The following is a 19,061-nucleotide window of genomic DNA, read 5'->3' as shown; positions in this document are numbered from 1 at the left end:
TGATCTGCACTCTACAGGGAGGCAATAAAAAGTGCGCCATAGTTGATCTCATCTAGAATACAGAATACAGAATTCCTGTCTTTATTTTAAGGCTCCTGGACACAGGTGACCCCTAAGTGTATGTTTGGATTATGAATGAGAAGGCTGGGACCAGCAGGAATTAAGGTAGAATGCTTTATCATCATTAGGATTAGATTAGATTTGAAATAAATCTATGTTTTAATAATGATCAAATTACAAATATTGTGTCCTTTAAACGTCCCTGGCTTGGCATACCCTAATTTAAGGAACATGGCGCACGTCTTGAACCTCAACCTCGGATGTTTTTTCAGCCTCGTTTCTCTGTTTGTCAAAATACAGATCCATCACTCAAAATTCTCGCGATAAATGGCGCCGATATATTTGGACGGATCGGGGGGGCCTTGTCCACTTTGAGGGGCGTTGGGTTTCCCTGAGGACCTTGCTGAAGTTTAGAACAGTCGGGGGTCTCACACCGGCACAAGGAAGATCCAACCATGTCGGACGGGGTGGTTAGTTTTCTGAAGGACTTTTTGGCCGGCGGTATTGCCGCTGCCATCTCCAAAACAGCTGTTGCTCCTATTGAGAGAGTGAAGCTGTTGCTGCAGGTAAAATAACTGAACCAACTGATGCGTAAAGCATGGCCGCATGTTCATCCTTGTGTGCGTAAAGGTGTGCGTAAATGTTGTCTTACTGATAAATCAAATACTTGATCGTAAATTTCGAATAGTTTTTTGATGTAAAAAAAAAAAGTCCAACTCTACGCATAAGTTCATATGGTCGGGTATGTAATGTCAGGGGGCACGTGAGAGGTCCTGCGTCAATGTGGAGTTGGTTTTACGCACTGGACTTGCTGCTGCTATGATGGCGATGGTGATAAGAGCTCTCAATATGGGTCAATGAAATGACAATAATGACAGTTTATGAGCTCTTTTTACTTTTATGAAGTTAATTATTACTCCAATATCACAGATGACCGCAGTGATATTTAGTGGAATTGAATTGCTAAATTTAACCTGAACTATGTAATCTAATCCACAGCTGATTCTCAAATGACAGGAGTGTGCATGTAGACTGCTACGCCTACAACTACACACAGTAATGCTTGGCAGACTATGTAAATACAATAAGTTTTTTAAATTAAACATAAAACAATATATTCTTTTGATAACAGAACGTGGTACATGGAAACGTTTTATAGTTTTACACGCGAATTATGATATTGAGGTGGTTATACAGTGGGTCCTTTTTTTTTTTTTTTTTTTTAATGTGTTTTGATCTTATTTACTAATAGGTCCAGCATGCCAGCAAACAGATCACCGCAGCTACGCAATATAAGGGAATCATTGACTGTGTGGTGAGGATTCCAAAGGAACAGGGCTTCCTTTCCTTCTGGAGAGGCAACTTGGCCAACGTGATCCGTTACTTCCCCACCCAAGCCCTAAACTTCGCCTTCAAAGACAAGTACAAGAAGCTCTTCCTCGGTGGCGTTGATCAAAAAACACAATTCTGGCGCTACTTCGCCGGTAACCTTGCATCTGGCGGTGCCGCCGGTGCCACTTCGCTGTGCTTCGTCTACCCTCTCGACTTCGCCAGAACCAGGCTCGCTGCCGACATCGGCAAAGGCGCAGCCGAGAGAGAGTTCACCGGTCTTGGAAACTGCATCAGCAAGATCTTCAAAACCGATGGCATCAGGGGTCTTTACCTCGGATTCAACGTGTCAGTGCAGGGCATCATCATCTACAGAGCAGCCTACTTCGGATGCTTCGACACAGCTAAAGGTTTGCACTTCTGCTGACTTTTATCACGTTTTTATGTGTATTTAGCATTCCACGAAGAGCGGGTGACTAAACTCCTCCCTCATACAGGTATGCTGCCAGATCCCAAGAACACGCACATCGTCGTCAGCTGGATGATCGCCCAGACTGTCACCGCTGCAGCTGGTATCATCTCATACCCCTTCGACACCGTCAGACGTCGTATGATGATGCAGTCTGGACGCAAAGGAGGTAAGCATCACTTGTCTGAATCACGTCCCTTATAGTGGTGGATTTGTATTTTACGCACGCGTCCACAGGCATCACACCTCACTATCCATGTCTCCACCTCCACAGCTGACATCATGTACTCGGGCACAATCGACTGCTGGAAGAAGATCTTAAAAGACGAGGGACCCAAAGCCTTCTTCAAGGGTGCCTGGTCCAACGTGATCAGAGGCATGGGTGGCGCCTTTGTGTTGGTGCTGTATGATGAGATCAAGAAGTACACATAATAAACTTTCTAATCTCCCGGTCCCCGAGGAAGCCCTTCACTTTGTTTCAGTCTTAATTCTTGTGATAGAGTGGTAACAGCTTGTGGTGAATTACAGTGTGGGCATGTACAGGTACCTGACCCCAGGTAAACATGCCTCCTCATAAATCTGTATATCTATCCCATCTATGACGCACAAACAGTGTGACAAAGTCAAGCCGGTGTTTCAGTGAAGAAGTCGTGAAGGTGTTAGAGATCTTGTCACTACCCATCATATGTCAGAGTCAGTTGGCAAAGCAGTCCCTGAGGCCCCATGTGTTGTTATGGTGTGATACCTCATACGTCATTTTATTAAGAATAAAGATTTATTAGTCTAATAGTCCAGTATTTTTGCTGCATGTACTTTTGCTGCGCCAAGCCATCATCTACATTTAAATATGCCATTTTCACATAAGCTTTGTTAAATTATATATTATATTATATTATATTATATTATATTATAGATTTCACTTTGTCAGAAATAATTCTAAAATTTGTCTTGTCCCAGGTTGTCAATTGTTTCACATAAATGTAAAAATACAAACACTTATCCAAACAACAAACTATTATAAATGCTTCAAATCAACACAGACATGAAAAGCAGACACAATGCAACATATTACTCATCAACTACTACATTCGGTGGTCGACTCAGGTACACGAATGCCTCTTAGAAGCCGTCTGATTAAATAGATTGACAGATGAGAAACAAAATAAATTTCTCAATCTGTTCTATAGAGTCTGTGGAACTCTAAATGCGAGAGGGATTTAATGTTATATTACCAGCCAAAGACAACACTCTTTTAGTAAAGTTTGGGAACTTAACTCAAGCACTTCATCTACAGTCTTTGAGCAGATACGCAGCGGTCTGGCCAATCTAGATTTAAGATGAAAAGAGACAACTGTACATATTCCATACTGCATAACAGTAGAATCATAACAGATCACATAACGGACAGGTTTTAATGACATGAACAATTGCTCTTTTCCGTTCAAGTGTCTCAGTAAGTCGTGACAGTGAGCCAGTGTGCACAATACCAGCACCCTAAAACTTAAGCAGCTACATAGAATTCAGCCATCACTGGTTTTATTATTCACACCTGTGCTTTTCCTACTGCAACATGTCAAATGTCTTCAGTGAAAATACTTGATTAAGAACAAAATGCAGCTATGACACAATAAAAAGGATTCTGTCATAACATCTTTAAAAGTGAAAGTAACGCTGGGTCACTGCACCCTTGGCAAAAATCAGTTAATTTATGTGATTTCACCAATTGTCCTCCGACACGTGCACTGTTGATAAACAATATCAGCAAGTAGCTGAGAGGTGTGTACCACACTATTTTGGTGATGCAAAGGAACCTTTAAATAATGTGCAAAACATTCCAAGTCATTAGCACTGCAGAAATGCTGTATATTGAGTAATTTTAAGTACAATCATTTCCTAAACCAAAAAGCTATTGTTTGAATGCACTCACGTAGGAGAGAAGATATAAAAAAGAACATTTCTGCCAGCCAGTTGTGAAATAACACACTGCTAAATGTTGGCACAGGTAGCTTCATTTTATAAAGGGAAATAATATTCCTAACAGCAATATAATATTTCAAATAGATTTTAATTGCTTAAAAACATAATTCTCTAGTGCATCACAAATTGTACAAGTGTGAAATAAGGGTGCAAAAAAATAAAAGTAATGTAACTTATTTAAACAATTAACTTTTATTTAAACATGGCTTTTGAAGTAAATTATTAATTATTATTATTATTATTTACAAAAATACAACTAGCTAACTGTAGTAAAGAGTTACTGCATTATTAAGAAGCCACAACTAAACTACTGGAATGCGTTACAATGGCTCTGAGCTCAGGGCACCATTTGCTATATTTCAGCATCAAGAAGTGGAAAAGGACCATCATTATAATTGATAACTATGACAACACAAATCACTGAATAGCTGGATAAGTTAAAGGTATGCTAAAACCATGAATGTGAAAGATGCTGTAAGCTTTGTACCTTTGAAACATAACCTTTTGTGAAGAATGGATACCAACAGATGACACTAAAGGGAACCAGCGTTGTGCTTCTTCGAAGAACAGATATGGAAATGGCAGTGTTCTCAACACCAGGCTGGTCGAGCTGCACCCGTTTTTTTTGACCTGGGTACAGATGTTCTGCCGGACTCAGTGCTGGTGGAAGCTGCTCTGGAGCTGTGGTGGGCAGAACTGGTCGGCCTTGGACCTGCTGGTGTGAATGACAAAAAACTGATTACAGATTCACCATTTTACAGTCAAATCAGAAATGTACAGAGACTCTAAAGGGACATGGGGGAGAAAAAAAAATGATGGTAAAAATCAAATTGATTGGTTGCAAAAACTTAGATGGTGAAAAGACATGATGGTGGAAAAAAATATTTGATGGTGAAAAAAAAAATAAAATTCTCCACAGAAACTTTTGCGTTCTTCTGTAAAACTATTGCGTTCTCTTGGGAGTTTTTCAGGGCAATTTATCTCACCACATCATTTATTTTTCCACCATGTCCCTTTAGGGGCTCTATGGAAATACAACATACCTTTTAAATTTTTATACCAAAATTCCATTGAAAAAAAAAATATAACTTAATAATTCAAAATGTGAACATTTACAGTAAACAGACCTAAACAAACACCACATACAAGGACAGTGAATTTAATCTGAGTTAGTAAAGCAATGATTCTACTGTTAAGTTTGACTCTTGAACAAAACAAGGACATACATTTAGCACATTTTGACAGTAACTACGTATGATCCTTAAAGTGTTGCTAGTACCAGTACATTAATTTAGATGAATATTAAAAAAGATTAAATATGACAAGAGGAACATAAGTAAAGCAGTAGTTACTGGTGTTTTAATTAACGTGTGATTCTTACCCGTATCAGTCATCCACAGCTGCTTTTTACTGTCTGAAAATCTTCTTCTGTTAGTTAAATTTCTGCAGCCACGTGAAGGCAGCAGCTCAGACATGTCCGAAAAATGTGCAGCCCTCAGTTCAAGAGGAGCATCGCAACGCAGAGCCACATGCTGATCCTCCTCATCACATGCAAACAACGGCAGGCTGCTACAAAATAACTCGGCTCACTGCAGTGCAGTTAACTCACAAGTAGGTTTATCTTCAAATGATAATCCTCTGGCCCCCGTGGATTAGTTGCACATATACAATACGTAAGTGGTTGGAGAGATAGTCTTAATATGACCAAGAAGGTACATCCTTGTTATTTAAACAGCCTTCTAAATTGTAGTTTATAAGCCTATTAATAACTGTTAAAAAAATTGACCTACCTGAGGGTGTCCTGCTGGTACACCTCTCTTTCTTGGTGGTGGACAGACAGACGGAGTATGAGGGACCTCCCAGGTATCCAGCATGTCGCTGGTAGTCTTGCAGTTGTTCTGAGCGCTTTAAGCCGGGTGTAGGCTTAACAGACTCCAACCTCTTTAGGAATGCCTATAAGAAATAAAATTGAAGTTTCAACCTTGTAATTAGTGATTAAACACATACTGTAAATAACAATTAAAGCCCTCAGGTTAACATGTGAATTTTTAGGATATCAGTCAGGTTCACCCTGTAAAAATGTGATCATATATACAGTATATATGAGAGTATACTTGTATGCTTGTGAAAGCTATCCATCATTTTGAATAGAAAAGTGCTCCATTGCACCTTAACATGATAAAGATTCTTTCTTGCATTTGATTGACTAAGCCATTTAAAAGTGTCTAAAATACAGATTCATTGATACTTATGGATTCTGAATATTTGAAATTGTTTAAATACCCATTTTCTGTAGCATGGATACACCATTACCAGATGCACTTTCTCAATTTCTCTTATTATTAATTTTTACTACAATATTTGAGCTGTTCTCTGCAACTGACCAAGAAAGAAATAGTCATCGACATGCTATAGCCTTGTTATAGTTATCCTTTAATACAAAATTTTAATTTCATCACATCAATGTCAATATCTCCTGTGGTATTGAAAATTTGTATTTTTCAAAGAAGGCTTGTTTATTTGTGTGACAGTTGTATTTGTCAGCTTGTGTTAAATGTTGTAACAATGTTTTGTGCTGCCCTCTTGGCCAGGTTGCTCTTGAAAAAGAGATGTTAAATCTCAAAGAGACAAACACAGTTTGTATCTTTCACAAAATAAACAGGTATTTGACTTAAACAATCCCAATTACATGGCGAAAACAGGGAAATATCTGGTAATTGACAGCTAACCAAAACCAAACAGCATGAAACAAAACTGTAGGCAAGTTGCTGAATGTCATACATGCAGTCGCACCCCCACATGCATGATGTGCAGAAATCCCTCAGTAAGCAAAAACTCCACATGGTGCAATGCAACTAGCAAAAAGCCAAACAGTCAAGAGACTGTTTTAGTTCACAAAGTCCAGCAGGTCAAAGGCTCTGCAGGCTTCTGTGTGCCGTCACACTGATCACCTACTGCATTTCCAAAATGCGAATGATTTAAAATCTCTTCAAACTAAATCCAGCCCTCTATTTTAATATCACTTCTCGGACAGAAAATGAAGATATATTGTGTATTTGGCCAAGCTTGAAATACATATAACTAGTTCTACTTGTGCGGGACAAACGGGGTGTCTTAGTGTGATGTGTGGGGTGGATACACTCATCACTCGGCAGATTCAATTACTTCACTCTAAGAATAGAGAGGGCAAAGAGCAGCCCTGATGACGAAGAGATGGACGCAAGAGAGAGAGAGAGAGAGAGAGAGAACAGTCTGTCCTGAAAATGACTGCAAATATGCTCCCTGATAGAAAACTTTACCTTAATAGTATATCTATTACCAGCAATAATGAGAGACACGTGTGACAATATTGGTGGAGAAAAGAATACAAGTTTTCTGTTTACACTGGTCAGAAGAGACAAGAACACTTTTCTGGCTGCCAATTATAATTTGCAAAGTCATTATTATTACTGCTGCTCATTTGTTTCACCAAGTAGTCAAGCAGAGTTAAAATTTGAGGTGAGAGGCTAAAGCTGCAGAGGCTAAACTGTCCTGTAATGTCACTCTGTGGCGCTGCTAGCCTGCCACCTGCTGCCATCCGTCCACGTCCATCCGTGTCTGCTTTCAGGGGCAGCACTCTTAGTCTGACACTAACTCAACCCAACTAACAAGTATTCTTAAATAGAACAATTCAGGAGGCAAATGTCTATAAGGAGATTTAGTGATATGAGTGCAGAAAACCACACAAGCTAAAGCTACAAAAATAAGTGAATTAGTTGTATGATTGTGACAATAATGACAAATTACTTAATGCCTACAATACACAAAAAGACTTTCAAACTCTAGAAACACAAGATAAAAGGAGTCATATGTATTCATGTTATTCAGAAAAATAAACTATTTGCATACAAACTTTACATTTTGACTTTTGTCACTTCAACCTGCTACCAGCTTCTGTTGGTTAGCTGCACTATAGTAGTGGCAGGAGAGCATGGGAATGAGAAGCAGTAAGTTTTCAAAAATCAAGATTTCTCAAACTAAGTGCTGATTATTGGGTCAGATACAAGCAGAATTTAAAATCTACTCTTGTTGGCTCCACAACTTGACCAGTTTCTCCTTTGTATCCACAGTACAAGAGGACCAAGACTTGTTCGTGTTTTTGTGCTTCTCTAGAGTCCCCCCTCCATGTTTATCAGTTTTCCACTTGCTGTCTGGAGAGCCCATCTAATGGCTTTTGACAATGTTTACGTCATTGAACTGAAGTATTTGCATGAGCAAACACTAATGATAATATCTCTCATGTCTGATTTTATCGAAACGTCAAGACAAGAAAAAAAACTGAAGCTTAATGACACTAAGAGGTCTCAGTTGAAGGTTCAACTTTAACTTTGTGGATAAACATCAATTACACTGAGCTACAGCCAATAAACCACAAACCTAAAGCAAATGTCCTGCCATATCTCACTTTATTTTAAAGAGCACTGAAAAATGTTTCTTAAAAATCAAAAGAAAAGCTGAAGAATTAGTGTGTCGGGAAAACCTATATGAATACCTTATTTACACTGAGGTTTGTGGTTCAGTGATCTCACCAGGTTCTCCCTCTCGATGCGTTGCTGTTCCCGCTGCCTGTTGAGCGCGCTGTGAGAGAGGCGAATATGAGGCGACTTGTTGGTCAAATGGGTTTTCTTTCTTGTTTGACTTCCTGGTCTGGACCCTGGAGAATGGCGTGAAAGCTCTCGAAGAAGACGCTGGTTTTCACGATCTATCCGCTGTACCTCATCGTTGGTGAAGGAGTAATTCTTCCGGTTTCTCCCTCCAGCACAGCGTAAGACCAGTTTACCTCCAAGCTGACTCTCTAAACTGAGGGAGCCTGGTTGGTGAGAAGCACATTATGTTAGTAACTTAATCTGCCATTTAAGAGAACATTATTGTGTTTCATGCAATGATTCAATGGTTCTTTGATTCAAGAGCAAACCAAGTGTAATGGGTTTGTTTGTTGACATAATGCCATTAGAACACATGAACTGTAATGTCCATTTTACATTTTGCATTGATATTCCTGGATAGGTGAGGTGAAATCTTTGTGTGATTAATTCATTACAGCAGGTTACAATATGATATTCAACAAGCTGAGAAAGGCACTGTCAAAACTGCAAAAGAGAAAAGCTGTAGTAGTCCAATCATTTTGGACTGCAGAAAAGTGGAGGCCAGCCCAGTGCACCAAAGTCTTTCCACTCTGTAAACTGCTGAAAATGAACGTCCACACTACGGCCATGACTTATGATGAAGGGTCACAAGAAGATATTACTTCATTTTAAGGGGTCACAAGTCAAAAAGGTTCAGAACCAGTCAAATAAAGCAATGAACATAACAAACATTACTGACAGACAGCTTTACTCACAATCATCTCCGTCTTGATCAGAGTCCTCATCTTGATGTATGCTGCTAAGGCCACTGGAGGGCACACTCTCCTCCTGCTGCTTCTGCTCTTTAAGGCTTCCCTCCTCTGCCTCTGTGTGGTTCAGGTCCAGCGACTGTAGAGGGCTCAAGTCAGGAGAGGAGAGGGGGCTGACATCCGTCACTGTATCCTCTGACTCCTCTGTATGACTAATTGGCACACCCTGAGATCCTGCTGATCCCACTCCGCTCCCTCTCTCTCCAGGGGATAAAGAAGGCTTGTTGGGCCTGAGAGGTGCGGGGGAATCTAAACTGCTTCTCCCATCGCTGCTGCTGCTGCTGTAGGAGTTTTCAGAGTCTGCATCTACGCTGCTCTCGGTTGAAGTAGGGGATGGAGTTCTGGTGCGCCAATTTCTAATCAGTTTTTTAGGAGATTGTTTATTTTTCCCTTTTGAGTCCGAGTGTTTGGAAGGTAACGATTCTTCAGACTCATTTGGACTCTGGCTGTACACGTCCTTACAATCTGCTTCTCTGGCCTCAGCCAACAAAGCCATGAAGGTCCCTTTGGACCTTTTAGAGTGCAAATTAGAGTCCTCGTCACTATCACTGCTATTATTAATGACTTTATTTGATATACGGACTAGAGATTTGCTTGACACCCTGCTCCTCTCTTCTTCCTTTGATTGAGAGCTTTTCTCATTCCTTTCTGCTCTACTGCCACTGTTGTTGTCTGGTGTCAGTTGTTTTTGTGGCCCATCAGTCCACAGGGACCCATCATTTTTTGTATTTTCTGTCTGTTTTGCAAGTAGCCTCTCATGTGCTGGTGGGCTCTCCTTTTCAGCCTTCAGACCTTTCTCCATCTTTTCCTTTTCATCTCTGGTGCGATCATCACAGTCACTGTCGAAAAACGAATGATCCACTTCCCCTTCTAGTTCACCTGGGCTGAACATGGCCGACATCCCCAACACACTGAACCTGCAAGGTAGCGTTAGATTGAGAAGTTGCATTATGATAAATTTAAGAATGATGCCAATAGCTTTTCATGTTTTAACAAATTTTCTAAAAATTTAGATTTTTAAAATCATGCTACTGCATTTTTTCTGCGTACATTGGGTTTAGTCAGTTCCATACAACATCAAAATCAGTAAGCAATCTTTTTAAACTTGCTCAAATTGTGTAATCCATCCAGAGCGAAAACCCAGTCTGAATAGAATTTTATGACATCAGAATTTTGAGGTACCAGGGTAAATTTTTCAAGCTGCAGTTATAACTTACATTACCACATTAATGTAACATGATTTGGACTTGATGCAGGTGTTCTGTGATGGATTAGCAAACAAATCTCAAGCAATTTCAATAAATCGGTAATTTATTGACAAAAGATTAAGACAGAAATGGCAAGCAAAAGTTCAAGCATAAATATCCATAGAGATTGATTTGAAAGCTTTTGTATACATTAAAGAATTTTGCAAATTACTTTGATGTTGGGAAGCTAAAGCGTGCAAACATATTAGCATGGTCATTCGTTGGTGTTTTTTCACAAGCTAGAAAATGTAAAGCCTGTAGCTTAGCATAGCCTACGAACAAATGTGGCGTGAGACTTCGACAAACATACTCTGGTAACAGTACTAATATTACTAAAGACACTTTCCACAGCGTAACACACCTTGACGGCAAAGAGTGTTTCTACCTACTCAGCTTGATGGCCAACTCAAACATGCTAGCTAACTTATGTTGTACGTTTAGCTAATTCAGCTGTATGACAACGATCTTACCTGACAAAGCGTCGCCCGATGAGCAGTGTTTAACGTTACGGCTGCATTTACTTCTTTGGAGAGGATGTGATGCGTTGAGAAGACGAATAAATGACAAGAAAAGCTGCATACAAACAAAATCTTCGGTAGCGGGCTGCAGATGGGTGCTGTCAGCGTGACATGGTCCCTTGTAACTAGGCAACGTCACTTCCTGGCAACGGTTGCTCTGCAGAGATCTTATGCAGGAGCCTTTGCTTTTTTTTATTTTTGATAAAACTGATGCACTGCAGGTACGATTAACAGTGCAGTGCTTTTTCCACATTTTTCGCACTGCCAGATTTTCTATACTCTATATTTCTGTTTCCTGACTTTGCAATGAGTAGTTTTTATTTTCTTTTACCATGTTTATTTTTAGGTAACAAAACACCAGGGCAATATCTATGTAAACCTGATTTAGACTTCAGATTCAGAATATAAGCAGACTATGGTGAGATAGTTAAATAAAACTCAAAAATCACAAATTGGCAAAACTATTGAAACTATATATACATTTTAAATATACTCCACCTGTTTTTTTTTTTATCATGTTCTTTTTGTTTCCTATACCTTTTTTTTATTTGTTGTACACTTGAATTAGCATGTTACATTATTTTTTATTTTAGGAAATATTTCCAACAATTTTTATAAATAAAAACTAAAACATGCATACCCCATGCAATGGATATGCTCAATTCTTGATATATTTAAGCAATTTAAACCTTTAGCTGACAAAGATGAATCACTACAGTGTTTGTTTTTTTTTAATACTTTTTTATATTTTACTTATTCTTGGTTGTCACACATTCACATATTAAGATGATCTGGCTACTAAGTAACTTGCTATCACCACATAAACAGACCATTATCTTACAGAGGAAACAAATTAAAAAAAAAAATACACTGCAGTGATTCATCTTTGTCAGCTAAAGGTTTAAATTGCTTAAATATATCAAGAATCAGAACTGGTAGAAGAATAGACAAGAGGTCATTTAGTTTTTCCTTGGGGATCTATTATGCCAAAGTAACTGCTCCCCCTAGTGCATTCCCATTAACAAGAAAGGGGATTATCTGAAGGCGCGTCCCCTGACATTACAATTGGTCACGGTTTTTCTCTTAATAACATTGTTAGACCTAGAAGTGACACACACTAATGAAATGCCAATGTCCTCGGGACAAAGGGACTCGGGTGAATCTATCGTATAAACCTGTGTCTGGTCACTGTCATAGAATTTACATGCCAATGCAGGATGGGTAGAAATAGGGATTGAATGGGGGTAATTTCTGTGGCAGTCTCATCGCTTACACAATCAGCCCATGGAAAAGAAATCACAAAGAGTGACCATGAGTTTCTGCAAAATAAACCGTCAGGTCTAAGATCTTAAGATTTTTAAGAAAATAAAACAAATTGTATGCATACTGGTTAGAAGAGAAAAGCATCCATTTGACTCTGACAACTGACTGGTTGTGAAAGCTTAATTACAGGCAGTGACCGTTTTAAAATAACGGGCTGTGTCAGACAGGCAACATTCAGGCACAGCTTGTTAGTTCTCGGCGTAGGACCAAAGGCACCTGGGGGTCCTTTAAATGCTTCCAGGGGGTTCCCAGTTAAATGAGGATTAGTGTAATTTCACTCTAATTTATTCTCTAGCAAATATAAATTTTAGTATAGATTTCTGTTTATAAATTAGTGCAAAACAATAATCCTTCAATGTAGGTGGCCATAAAAAACACAGGCATTTGTCAAATAAGAGTTTTTGGATGTCTGTAAAAGGGTTGCAACTAACTATTGTTTTATTATCAATAAAACTTTAGAAAATAGTGATAAAAGACCCATCATAATTTCCCAAAGCCCAAGGCAATGTCTTTAGATTTCAAAGAAGATCCTCAAACTTTGAGAAGTCAGAATCAGAGAATATTTGGCTTTTTTTTTTTTTTTTGCTTTAAAAATAAATGACTAAAATAGTCAGATAATCATATTCGGTTCTTCGGCTAATCTATTAATCAACTAATCATTTTAGCTCTAGTTTGTAATGTTTAAAACTTTCAATAAGGAACAAAGGAACATTTGGAACAAAATGTACTGTGCAGTTTAATTGTTTGTAAAATCCGTTATATGTCTCCCAGCACCATAAAACAATGATGAAACTATGTTGTTGTTGAGGCATTAAAATGAAATCAGCCTGTCTAGATACATATTTTATCAGCCTTTGTAATATTAAATAATGGAGAGCACAAAAAGTGCAGTACTTGATAACAGTCAATTTCTTTTTAAATACCAAAAGACATCCATCTGTAGTCGTGCCTTTGTTGCTGAGACTATAAATTATGTAGAACCAAAATGGTATGAGGAAATTACGTTAAATTTAACATCATTAGAGTTAAGTTTGCAAAACTGGACACATTTCTATAAGACAAACAGGTTATGGTGTCATTCTGGAGTTTTGTGGATGCTTTACCAATGTCACATGATGTCTGAGCTCAGATGACCTTTGGCCTCTGAGGCAGACACAGATTATAATACGCAGTTTGATCCCAAAAATCGGGTCCTTTCCAGCCACACCAGCCCTGAGGAAGATAACAACACTCATAACAAAAACAAACTCAGACTGTCAATATGTAACAACAACATTCAACATGGTGCAGTGTGTGAATATGTGTACTTTACAGAGAGAAATGCAGCCAGTGCAGATGCTTGTAACAGTTACCTTGTCTGTGATAACCTGTAAGTCCTCTGCTCCTGTGTAATGTGGATCTAGGATGAGATAGCGGATCTGCCCGGTGGTCTCACTCCACGCCACACCCAGAATAGTGTGAGCTAAAACTCCGCCTCCTGCAAAACAGGAAGAAGTAACGTGAAAACATAGCTTGCATTCATCTTTGCAAAAACCTCTACCAAGATTTTACCAAGATTGTGTTTGTGACAGGGAATCAAGATTTCTTTGTCTTTGAACCGCCCCTACCATATATATAATTTACATTTAAGAGCCAACTGCTACGTTTCCAATCAATTGCAAATAGCCACAGTTTAGGTATCGTTTAATGTTGCAGATTCTTAACAATTATATGAAAATAAATACTGGAATTTTATGATTTTAAATGTTTGTGTGAACTGTTTAAAGGGACAGTTCACCACAAAATTTTTAAAAAAAAATGCTCTTTACTGTGGTACTTTGCCTATCCACCTTCAAATCCACCCTCTCCACTGAGTTGACTGCTTTGTGAAGTAAAAAAGATGAGCACTGCAGGGGGAAGAACTATTAGCCAATGAGTGCCACAGGTGGGACTAACACCATTATGAAACTGTCCTCAATGAGGAGTAATAACAACAATGACAAGCTCGACATGTCTTCTCAATATCACCTGACATTGCAATGTGGTTTTACTTCACTTAAAGCCCCAGCAAAACAAGTATGTGTGAATGGCTACGCATAGATTTAAGCAGATACACTAGTCTTTAGTGATTGATTAGGGAAATTATATCTGCCTGCCCCACAGAAATCTGTTTAAGTGGACATAATACCAGACTGAAGATGACAATGAAGTGAAACAAGTTGGCAATTCTGTGTGATATCAGGTATTGTAGTGCTATTAATCAGTCTAGATTGTTTTAGTGTGAGTTGCAGACTGACGGAGAATAAGCCAAAGAGAATTCTGCCCTCTCTACAACTTAATGGTGCTAGATGGCACTCGGCTTGTGGTTCTCAATGTGTCAAAAAGGTACATTTGGAAAACTCAACAGCAATGTCTCTTTCAAATTATCATGACACAGTTACCAAACATGCTTCTTTCTGCATGTTGATACCGCTGAAAGGTGTAGTTTGATAGAAAGAAAATAGTTCATACATTAAACTGCTAACAACGGGGTCTGTGGATTATCTTAGGTAACTGGGTCATAATTTCTGAAAAGAGACATTGCTGTTGAGGTTTTTTTTTTAAAAAAAAAAAAAAGTTTTCTTTTTGGCATATGAGCGACACAAGCTAAGTGCTATCTAGTTCCATTATATTCAAAAGAAGGCAGACATTTCTACAGCAGATATCTCCAATACTCAGCAACACTCACCAAAACAATCTAGATGCATGAATAGCACTACAAATATAAGGAAACTTTTTTTTTATTCTGGGATGAACTGACCCTTTAATGATTATAGCATAGTTTAGGCACAGTCCTGACACAGTTCACACATCTCGCTCACCAATCATGATGGGTGTCCCTTCAGTAAGGAAGTGGTTGGCCAGCTCTCTGCCTTTGGATGCCAACTCAGAACCTTGACTAAAAATGAAAACATTTATCATCAGATGAATCCAAACGATATGTGCACACAGTGCATCAATACACAAGGTGGTACCCAGAGGTGTCACACAACTCGCCTCACAAACATGATCTTGGACGTAACACCTAGCAGCTGGTTCAGAACAGCCGAAACCTCGATGGATCCGATCCACTGGCGAGACCCAACAAAGGATGCTTGTTTGTCTCCAACATCGACTAAAGCCTGGAGAGGTGAGAGCCCTTTAAAAGTAGCCAGCTGGACATTTTATTGTGATAGTAATGCAGTGTGTGTTATTTACAGGACCACAGCTATACCTGTTGGATCTCCTTGTGAGTGGGTACGGTACGCTCTACATAGCCTTGCTGCTGGAACCAGGAGCAGATGGTCTGGAGGGAGCGATAGGCACAGCCCCAGCCATTGTCATCCATGTGGTCCTGCATGTAGTGGTGATAGCTGTAGATCCCCTGAACCAAGTACACCTTGAAAAAAAAAAGACAGACATAATAAAAGAAAAATCAAGGTTAATATTCCTTGCGTTTCATTATCTATCTTGAAAAAAGAAGAAGAGTGTGACAGACTTTAATTTGGCGATTAGTCGCACCTTCCCATTGTCCAGCGTGGGATGTGTGAGAACCAGATGTGGATTTCGGAGGTAACCATCTTTGTAGGGCTCATTAGGAAAGTGGTAAGCGTTGGCTCTTCTAAAAAAGGGCCTGTCATCTGGTAGCTCAAACTGTTGATGCAGTTCCTACTTAAACAGAGATTTTATGTAAAAGAAAATGAAAAATATGGTTAAAAAAAGAACATAAATTAGGAGTTTAAAAGGATAGTTCCAATGTTTTTTTAAACCGGAACTGCTAGTCTACTGCTGCCTCAATCAGTTAGTCTGTTTTATATTATTGTGTGACTTTGTTGAATGTGAACTAACCCTTTTAAATGCCAAAGTCACACAATAACACAAACAGAATAACTGATTGAGGCAGCAGCAGACCAGCAGCTCCTGTGTTCAGCAATTTAAATCACTGTTTTTGTTAATGGAGTCTGGTTTCTAAGAAAGCAATATAACAGCTTCAGTTCCCCATCAAAAATCACTGAAAAGTTAAAGGAACTGAAAATACTCTCAGTAAAGCATACACTTAAATTGATCTTGATAGTTTTAGGTGAGACTTTTTTAGGTAGCTAATGTACATCTTCAGTTTTCAGTAAGTAACACACTGACCTTGAATAAGTACCGCAGACAACCCCACTTCAAAAAATCTTGACTATCCCTTTAAGCAAAGACAATGCTATGCTTTTAACGTGTTTCATGCAAGTACAATGAGTTACATCGACTGCTTGAGTAAATGCAGGATATGCTGGTTGAGCAACTAAGATTTTAACAAGGTAACAACTTAAATGTCAGGGAACTACGTGTTTCCTTCCTGCATGTTTTTTTAAAGGATCTCAATCTGTGTTTCTTACCTGACGCTGTGTCTGTAGTTGGCTGTCAGGCACTCCTGTCGGGTAAACCACAGTCATCAGTCCTTTAGGCTCTGGGAGGAGGAAGTGGAGCGGTTCAGGTATCAGCAGCGTGGTCCCCTTCATGTACTGCAGGGTCACTTTCTCCATCTCACACAGCTGATCAGTCAGCGCCTCCAACAGGCGCTCAAAGGCACTGCAACACAAGAGGAAAAATCTTTCACAGTGAGCAGGGCTATTCATAGAGGTTTACTGACACTGATATAGTCAGGTTTCAGTGTTCGGTCAGTGATGTTAAATCAAACTTTTTTTAAGATAAGACATACTCTTTGATCGTGTCGTTGCAGGTGGTGCGGACCACACAGTCCATGGGAAGAGTTGTAGACAGGAAGTGGGATTTCTGGACTGTCCTGCTGAGGATTGGGACTGAAAGAGGGCCTGTCTTTGTCGTCTCCATCATCAGCCGAAGGTTAATGACACTCTGAAAGATATGTGTGAATTTACATTTGAGCATACACAAACATAATAAAGAAAATAAGGCATAGGTGAGCATACTACAGAAAATTTAACAGCAAATACTCTCATTATCAATTAGTTCTTTATGTCATTATTTCAATAAAAAAAGCCAAGAATCCACTGATTCTAGCTACTGTGACAGGAAACTAAATATATTTAGGTAGGTTGAAAATTATAACGTGTACATACCGCTCCTGAACTTTTTTTGATTTTCTTTTTTACAGATCTTTTGCCACCACTCTCCTGTTCATCTGTCCTGAAATATGTTCAAAAAAATCTTAAGAGAAATTCAGCCAAACAAACAAAAAAAGCTGAGCAAGATTGTAAAAAGTCAACTTACTGTATCCACTGATGTAAATCTTCGCACAATGTTTCTGGAGTTATTTCTTCAGGTGTTGCATGAACACCTCTATTAGGCCAAATAATAACAGGACTGTCACAAATGGCCAGAACACAGGATTCAGATTTCACCTGAGCGTGAAGCCCCTTGAAAGTTTTTGAGATGACTTTGTGCATGAACGGGGATGAAAGAAGACACACAGACATTATCTACTACACTGTTTTCTATTATTTTTGCTGCCATATGCATTTTGTCATTTATTCACTTTTAAAACACACAAGGAAACTGGTGCACATACTTTAATGTAACACTAGACTTTATCAACATTGAATAATCTTTATCTAACACACCGAGAATGCTACTGTCAGAGTTTTTCTTTGGTTTTCTGTCTTTTTTTAAAGCTATTTATTTCCATACACAGGGAATAAAAAAATAAACAACAACAAACATGCCAAACCGAGAAAGGTCCAGGACAGTCAAACTAAAAGGCATGAACAAAATGTGTATACAAAAGGTCAACAAGAACAAAGCAAATAAAAGGAATAAACAGGCAGATCTCGAAAGGTAATTAAAATTAGAAAATATAAGAATAAATGAAATAAAAGACAATTAAAATAATATAAGAAGACAACATTAGTGGGGATTAAACAAAGATATGACAAGAAGACAAAAACAGATGAATTAGAGATAGATAACAAGTAAATAAATTTAAACGTGAAAGGATGATAAGCACAGGACATAAGAAGGATAAGGTATGGATAAATAGAGTAAGAGTAGCAAAATGAGTACAGGAAGAGAGATTAAAAATAAATACGTCAATAAATAGATAAAGGTGAAGTCACATAAAAGCGAATCTGTAGAAGTGAGTTTAAACTTAAAACGACTGTCAAAGTAATGTCTCTTAGGGGTTGTGAAGGCTTTCCTCTGATGTAGCCATCTCCTTTAACTTATGTTAGCATGTGAGAAGGACGCAGCAGCAAGGAAGTGAAAACTGTGTCCAAAGTAGGTACTGAAATCATGCAAGTGCTGTTGCTGACACCCCATTAAACCTTATATTTAACTTTGAAAGCAACTACGTGCAAATTTATTGTAGTAAAATGTCCATGAACATACCATCCTTGCTGTCCAGCTGACATCTGAACTCGAGTCGGCCTCTGACACGAAGGATGGTCTCTGTGTCGGAGGACTGCGAGTCTGCAACAACCTGAGAAATGACAGAAGTAAAGAACCTGAGAGAGAAACAGCTGACAACATTTACAACGCAGGTGGTTATTGTGTTTCTATGGTCTGCTAACAAGGAAGCGAGGAGTCGATGCCAGTGCCATACTGGTAAAATATAAAGCTGAACAGACATTCGCATGGACGTGTAGGTTAGCTAACTTGTCAGGTTTACTTACCATTGTGGAGTTGAGTCCTGAAATGCAAAAGTCACTGAGATATCTGCGGTTCTCTACACTATGGAGGCGGACATG

The 19,061-nt window shown here is 38.8% G+C and overlaps 3 protein-coding genes across 4 annotated transcripts; 1 reads left to right on the top strand and 2 right to left on the bottom strand.

Moving 5' to 3' along the window:
• The first annotated feature begins 427 nt into the window (after window positions 1-427).
• On the top strand, window positions 428-2,647 carry slc25a4 (solute carrier family 25 member 4). The gene is made up of 4 exons (XM_042485299.1): window positions 428-626; window positions 1,313-1,799; window positions 1,887-2,027; window positions 2,133-2,647. Exons 1-4 carry the CDS (start codon window positions 516-518, stop codon window positions 2,288-2,290), a joined length of 897 nt encoding a protein of 298 aa, XP_042341233.1. The 5' UTR covers window positions 428-515; the 3' UTR covers window positions 2,291-2,647.
• A 1,396-nt stretch (window positions 2,648-4,043) lies between these two features.
• Window positions 4,044-11,167, bottom strand: cfap97 (cilia and flagella associated protein 97). 2 transcript variants are annotated; one of them, XM_042485509.1, is made up of 5 exons: window positions 10,987-11,167; window positions 9,216-10,186; window positions 8,404-8,684; window positions 5,626-5,788; window positions 4,044-4,550 (listed from the first exon to the last, which is right to left on the bottom strand). In XM_042485509.1, the coding sequence occupies exons 2-5, from the start codon at window positions 10,168-10,170 to the stop codon at window positions 4,426-4,428; spliced, it is 1,524 nt and encodes a 507-aa protein (XP_042341443.1). In that variant the 5' UTR covers window positions 10,171-10,186; window positions 10,987-11,167; the 3' UTR covers window positions 4,044-4,425. The 2 variants fall into 2 exon arrangements, with proteins under 2 accessions (XP_042341443.1, XP_042341444.1); XM_042485510.1 differs by having other exon boundaries at window positions 4,044-4,547.
• A 1,901-nt stretch (window positions 11,168-13,068) lies between these two features.
• ufsp2 (ufm1-specific peptidase 2) lies at window positions 13,069-19,061 on the bottom strand. Its single transcript, XM_042485393.1, has 12 exons — window positions 18,987-19,061; window positions 18,703-18,793; window positions 17,590-17,755; window positions 17,439-17,505; window positions 17,060-17,214; window positions 16,737-16,929; window positions 15,877-16,023; window positions 15,590-15,754; window positions 15,373-15,497; window positions 15,198-15,274; window positions 13,710-13,834; window positions 13,069-13,569 (listed from the first exon to the last, which is right to left on the bottom strand). Exons 1-12 carry the CDS (start codon window positions 18,987-18,989, stop codon window positions 13,483-13,485), a joined length of 1,401 nt encoding a protein of 466 aa, XP_042341327.1. The 5' UTR covers window positions 18,990-19,061; the 3' UTR covers window positions 13,069-13,482.

The sequence above is a fragment of the Plectropomus leopardus genome, chromosome 4 (assembly GCF_008729295.1).
Source record: "Plectropomus leopardus isolate mb chromosome 4, YSFRI_Pleo_2.0, whole genome shotgun sequence".
NCBI classification, from domain to species: domain Eukaryota; kingdom Metazoa; phylum Chordata; class Actinopteri; order Perciformes; family Serranidae; genus Plectropomus; species Plectropomus leopardus.
The sequence above is the reverse complement of the archived record's forward strand: the minus strand, read 5'-3'. Positions and strand labels throughout refer to the sequence as shown.

What these genes read in the sequence shown, in the direction of transcription:
- slc25a4 (XM_042485299.1), top strand. Translation starts at nt 516, where the DNA reads ATGTCGGACGGGGTGGTTAGTTTTCTGAAGGACTTTTTGGCCGGCGGT. An exon ending in GAGTGAAGCTGTTGCTGCAG is followed by an intron (nt 627 to 1,312) that starts GTAAAATAACTG and finishes ATTTACTAATAG; the next exon opens with GTCCAGCATGCCAGCAAACA. An exon ending in ATGCTTCGACACAGCTAAAG is followed by an intron (nt 1,800 to 1,886) that starts GTTTGCACTTCT and finishes TCCCTCATACAG; the next exon opens with GTATGCTGCCAGATCCCAAG.
- cfap97 (XM_042485509.1), bottom strand. Translation starts at nt 10,170, where the DNA reads ATGTCGGCCATGTTCAGCCCAGGTGAACTAGAAGGGGAAGTGGATCAT. An exon ending in GCATCGAGAGGGAGAACCTG is followed by an intron (nt 5,789 to 8,403) that starts GTGAGATCACTG and finishes TATTTCTTATAG; the next exon opens with GCATTCCTAAAGAGGTTGGA. An exon ending in TACCAGCAGGACACCCTCAG is followed by an intron (nt 4,551 to 5,625) that starts GTAGGTCAATTT and finishes CATTCACACCAG; the next exon opens with CAGGTCCAAGGCCGACCAGT.
- ufsp2 (XM_042485393.1), bottom strand. An exon ending in TCAAAAAAAGTTCAGGAGCG is followed by an intron (nt 17,215 to 17,438) that starts GTATGTACACGT and finishes CATATCTTTCAG; the next exon opens with AGTGTCATTAACCTTCGGCT. An exon ending in TCCAAGATCATGTTTGTGAG is followed by an intron (nt 15,275 to 15,372) that starts GCGAGTTGTGTG and finishes TTTCATTTTTAG; the next exon opens with TCAAGGTTCTGAGTTGGCAT.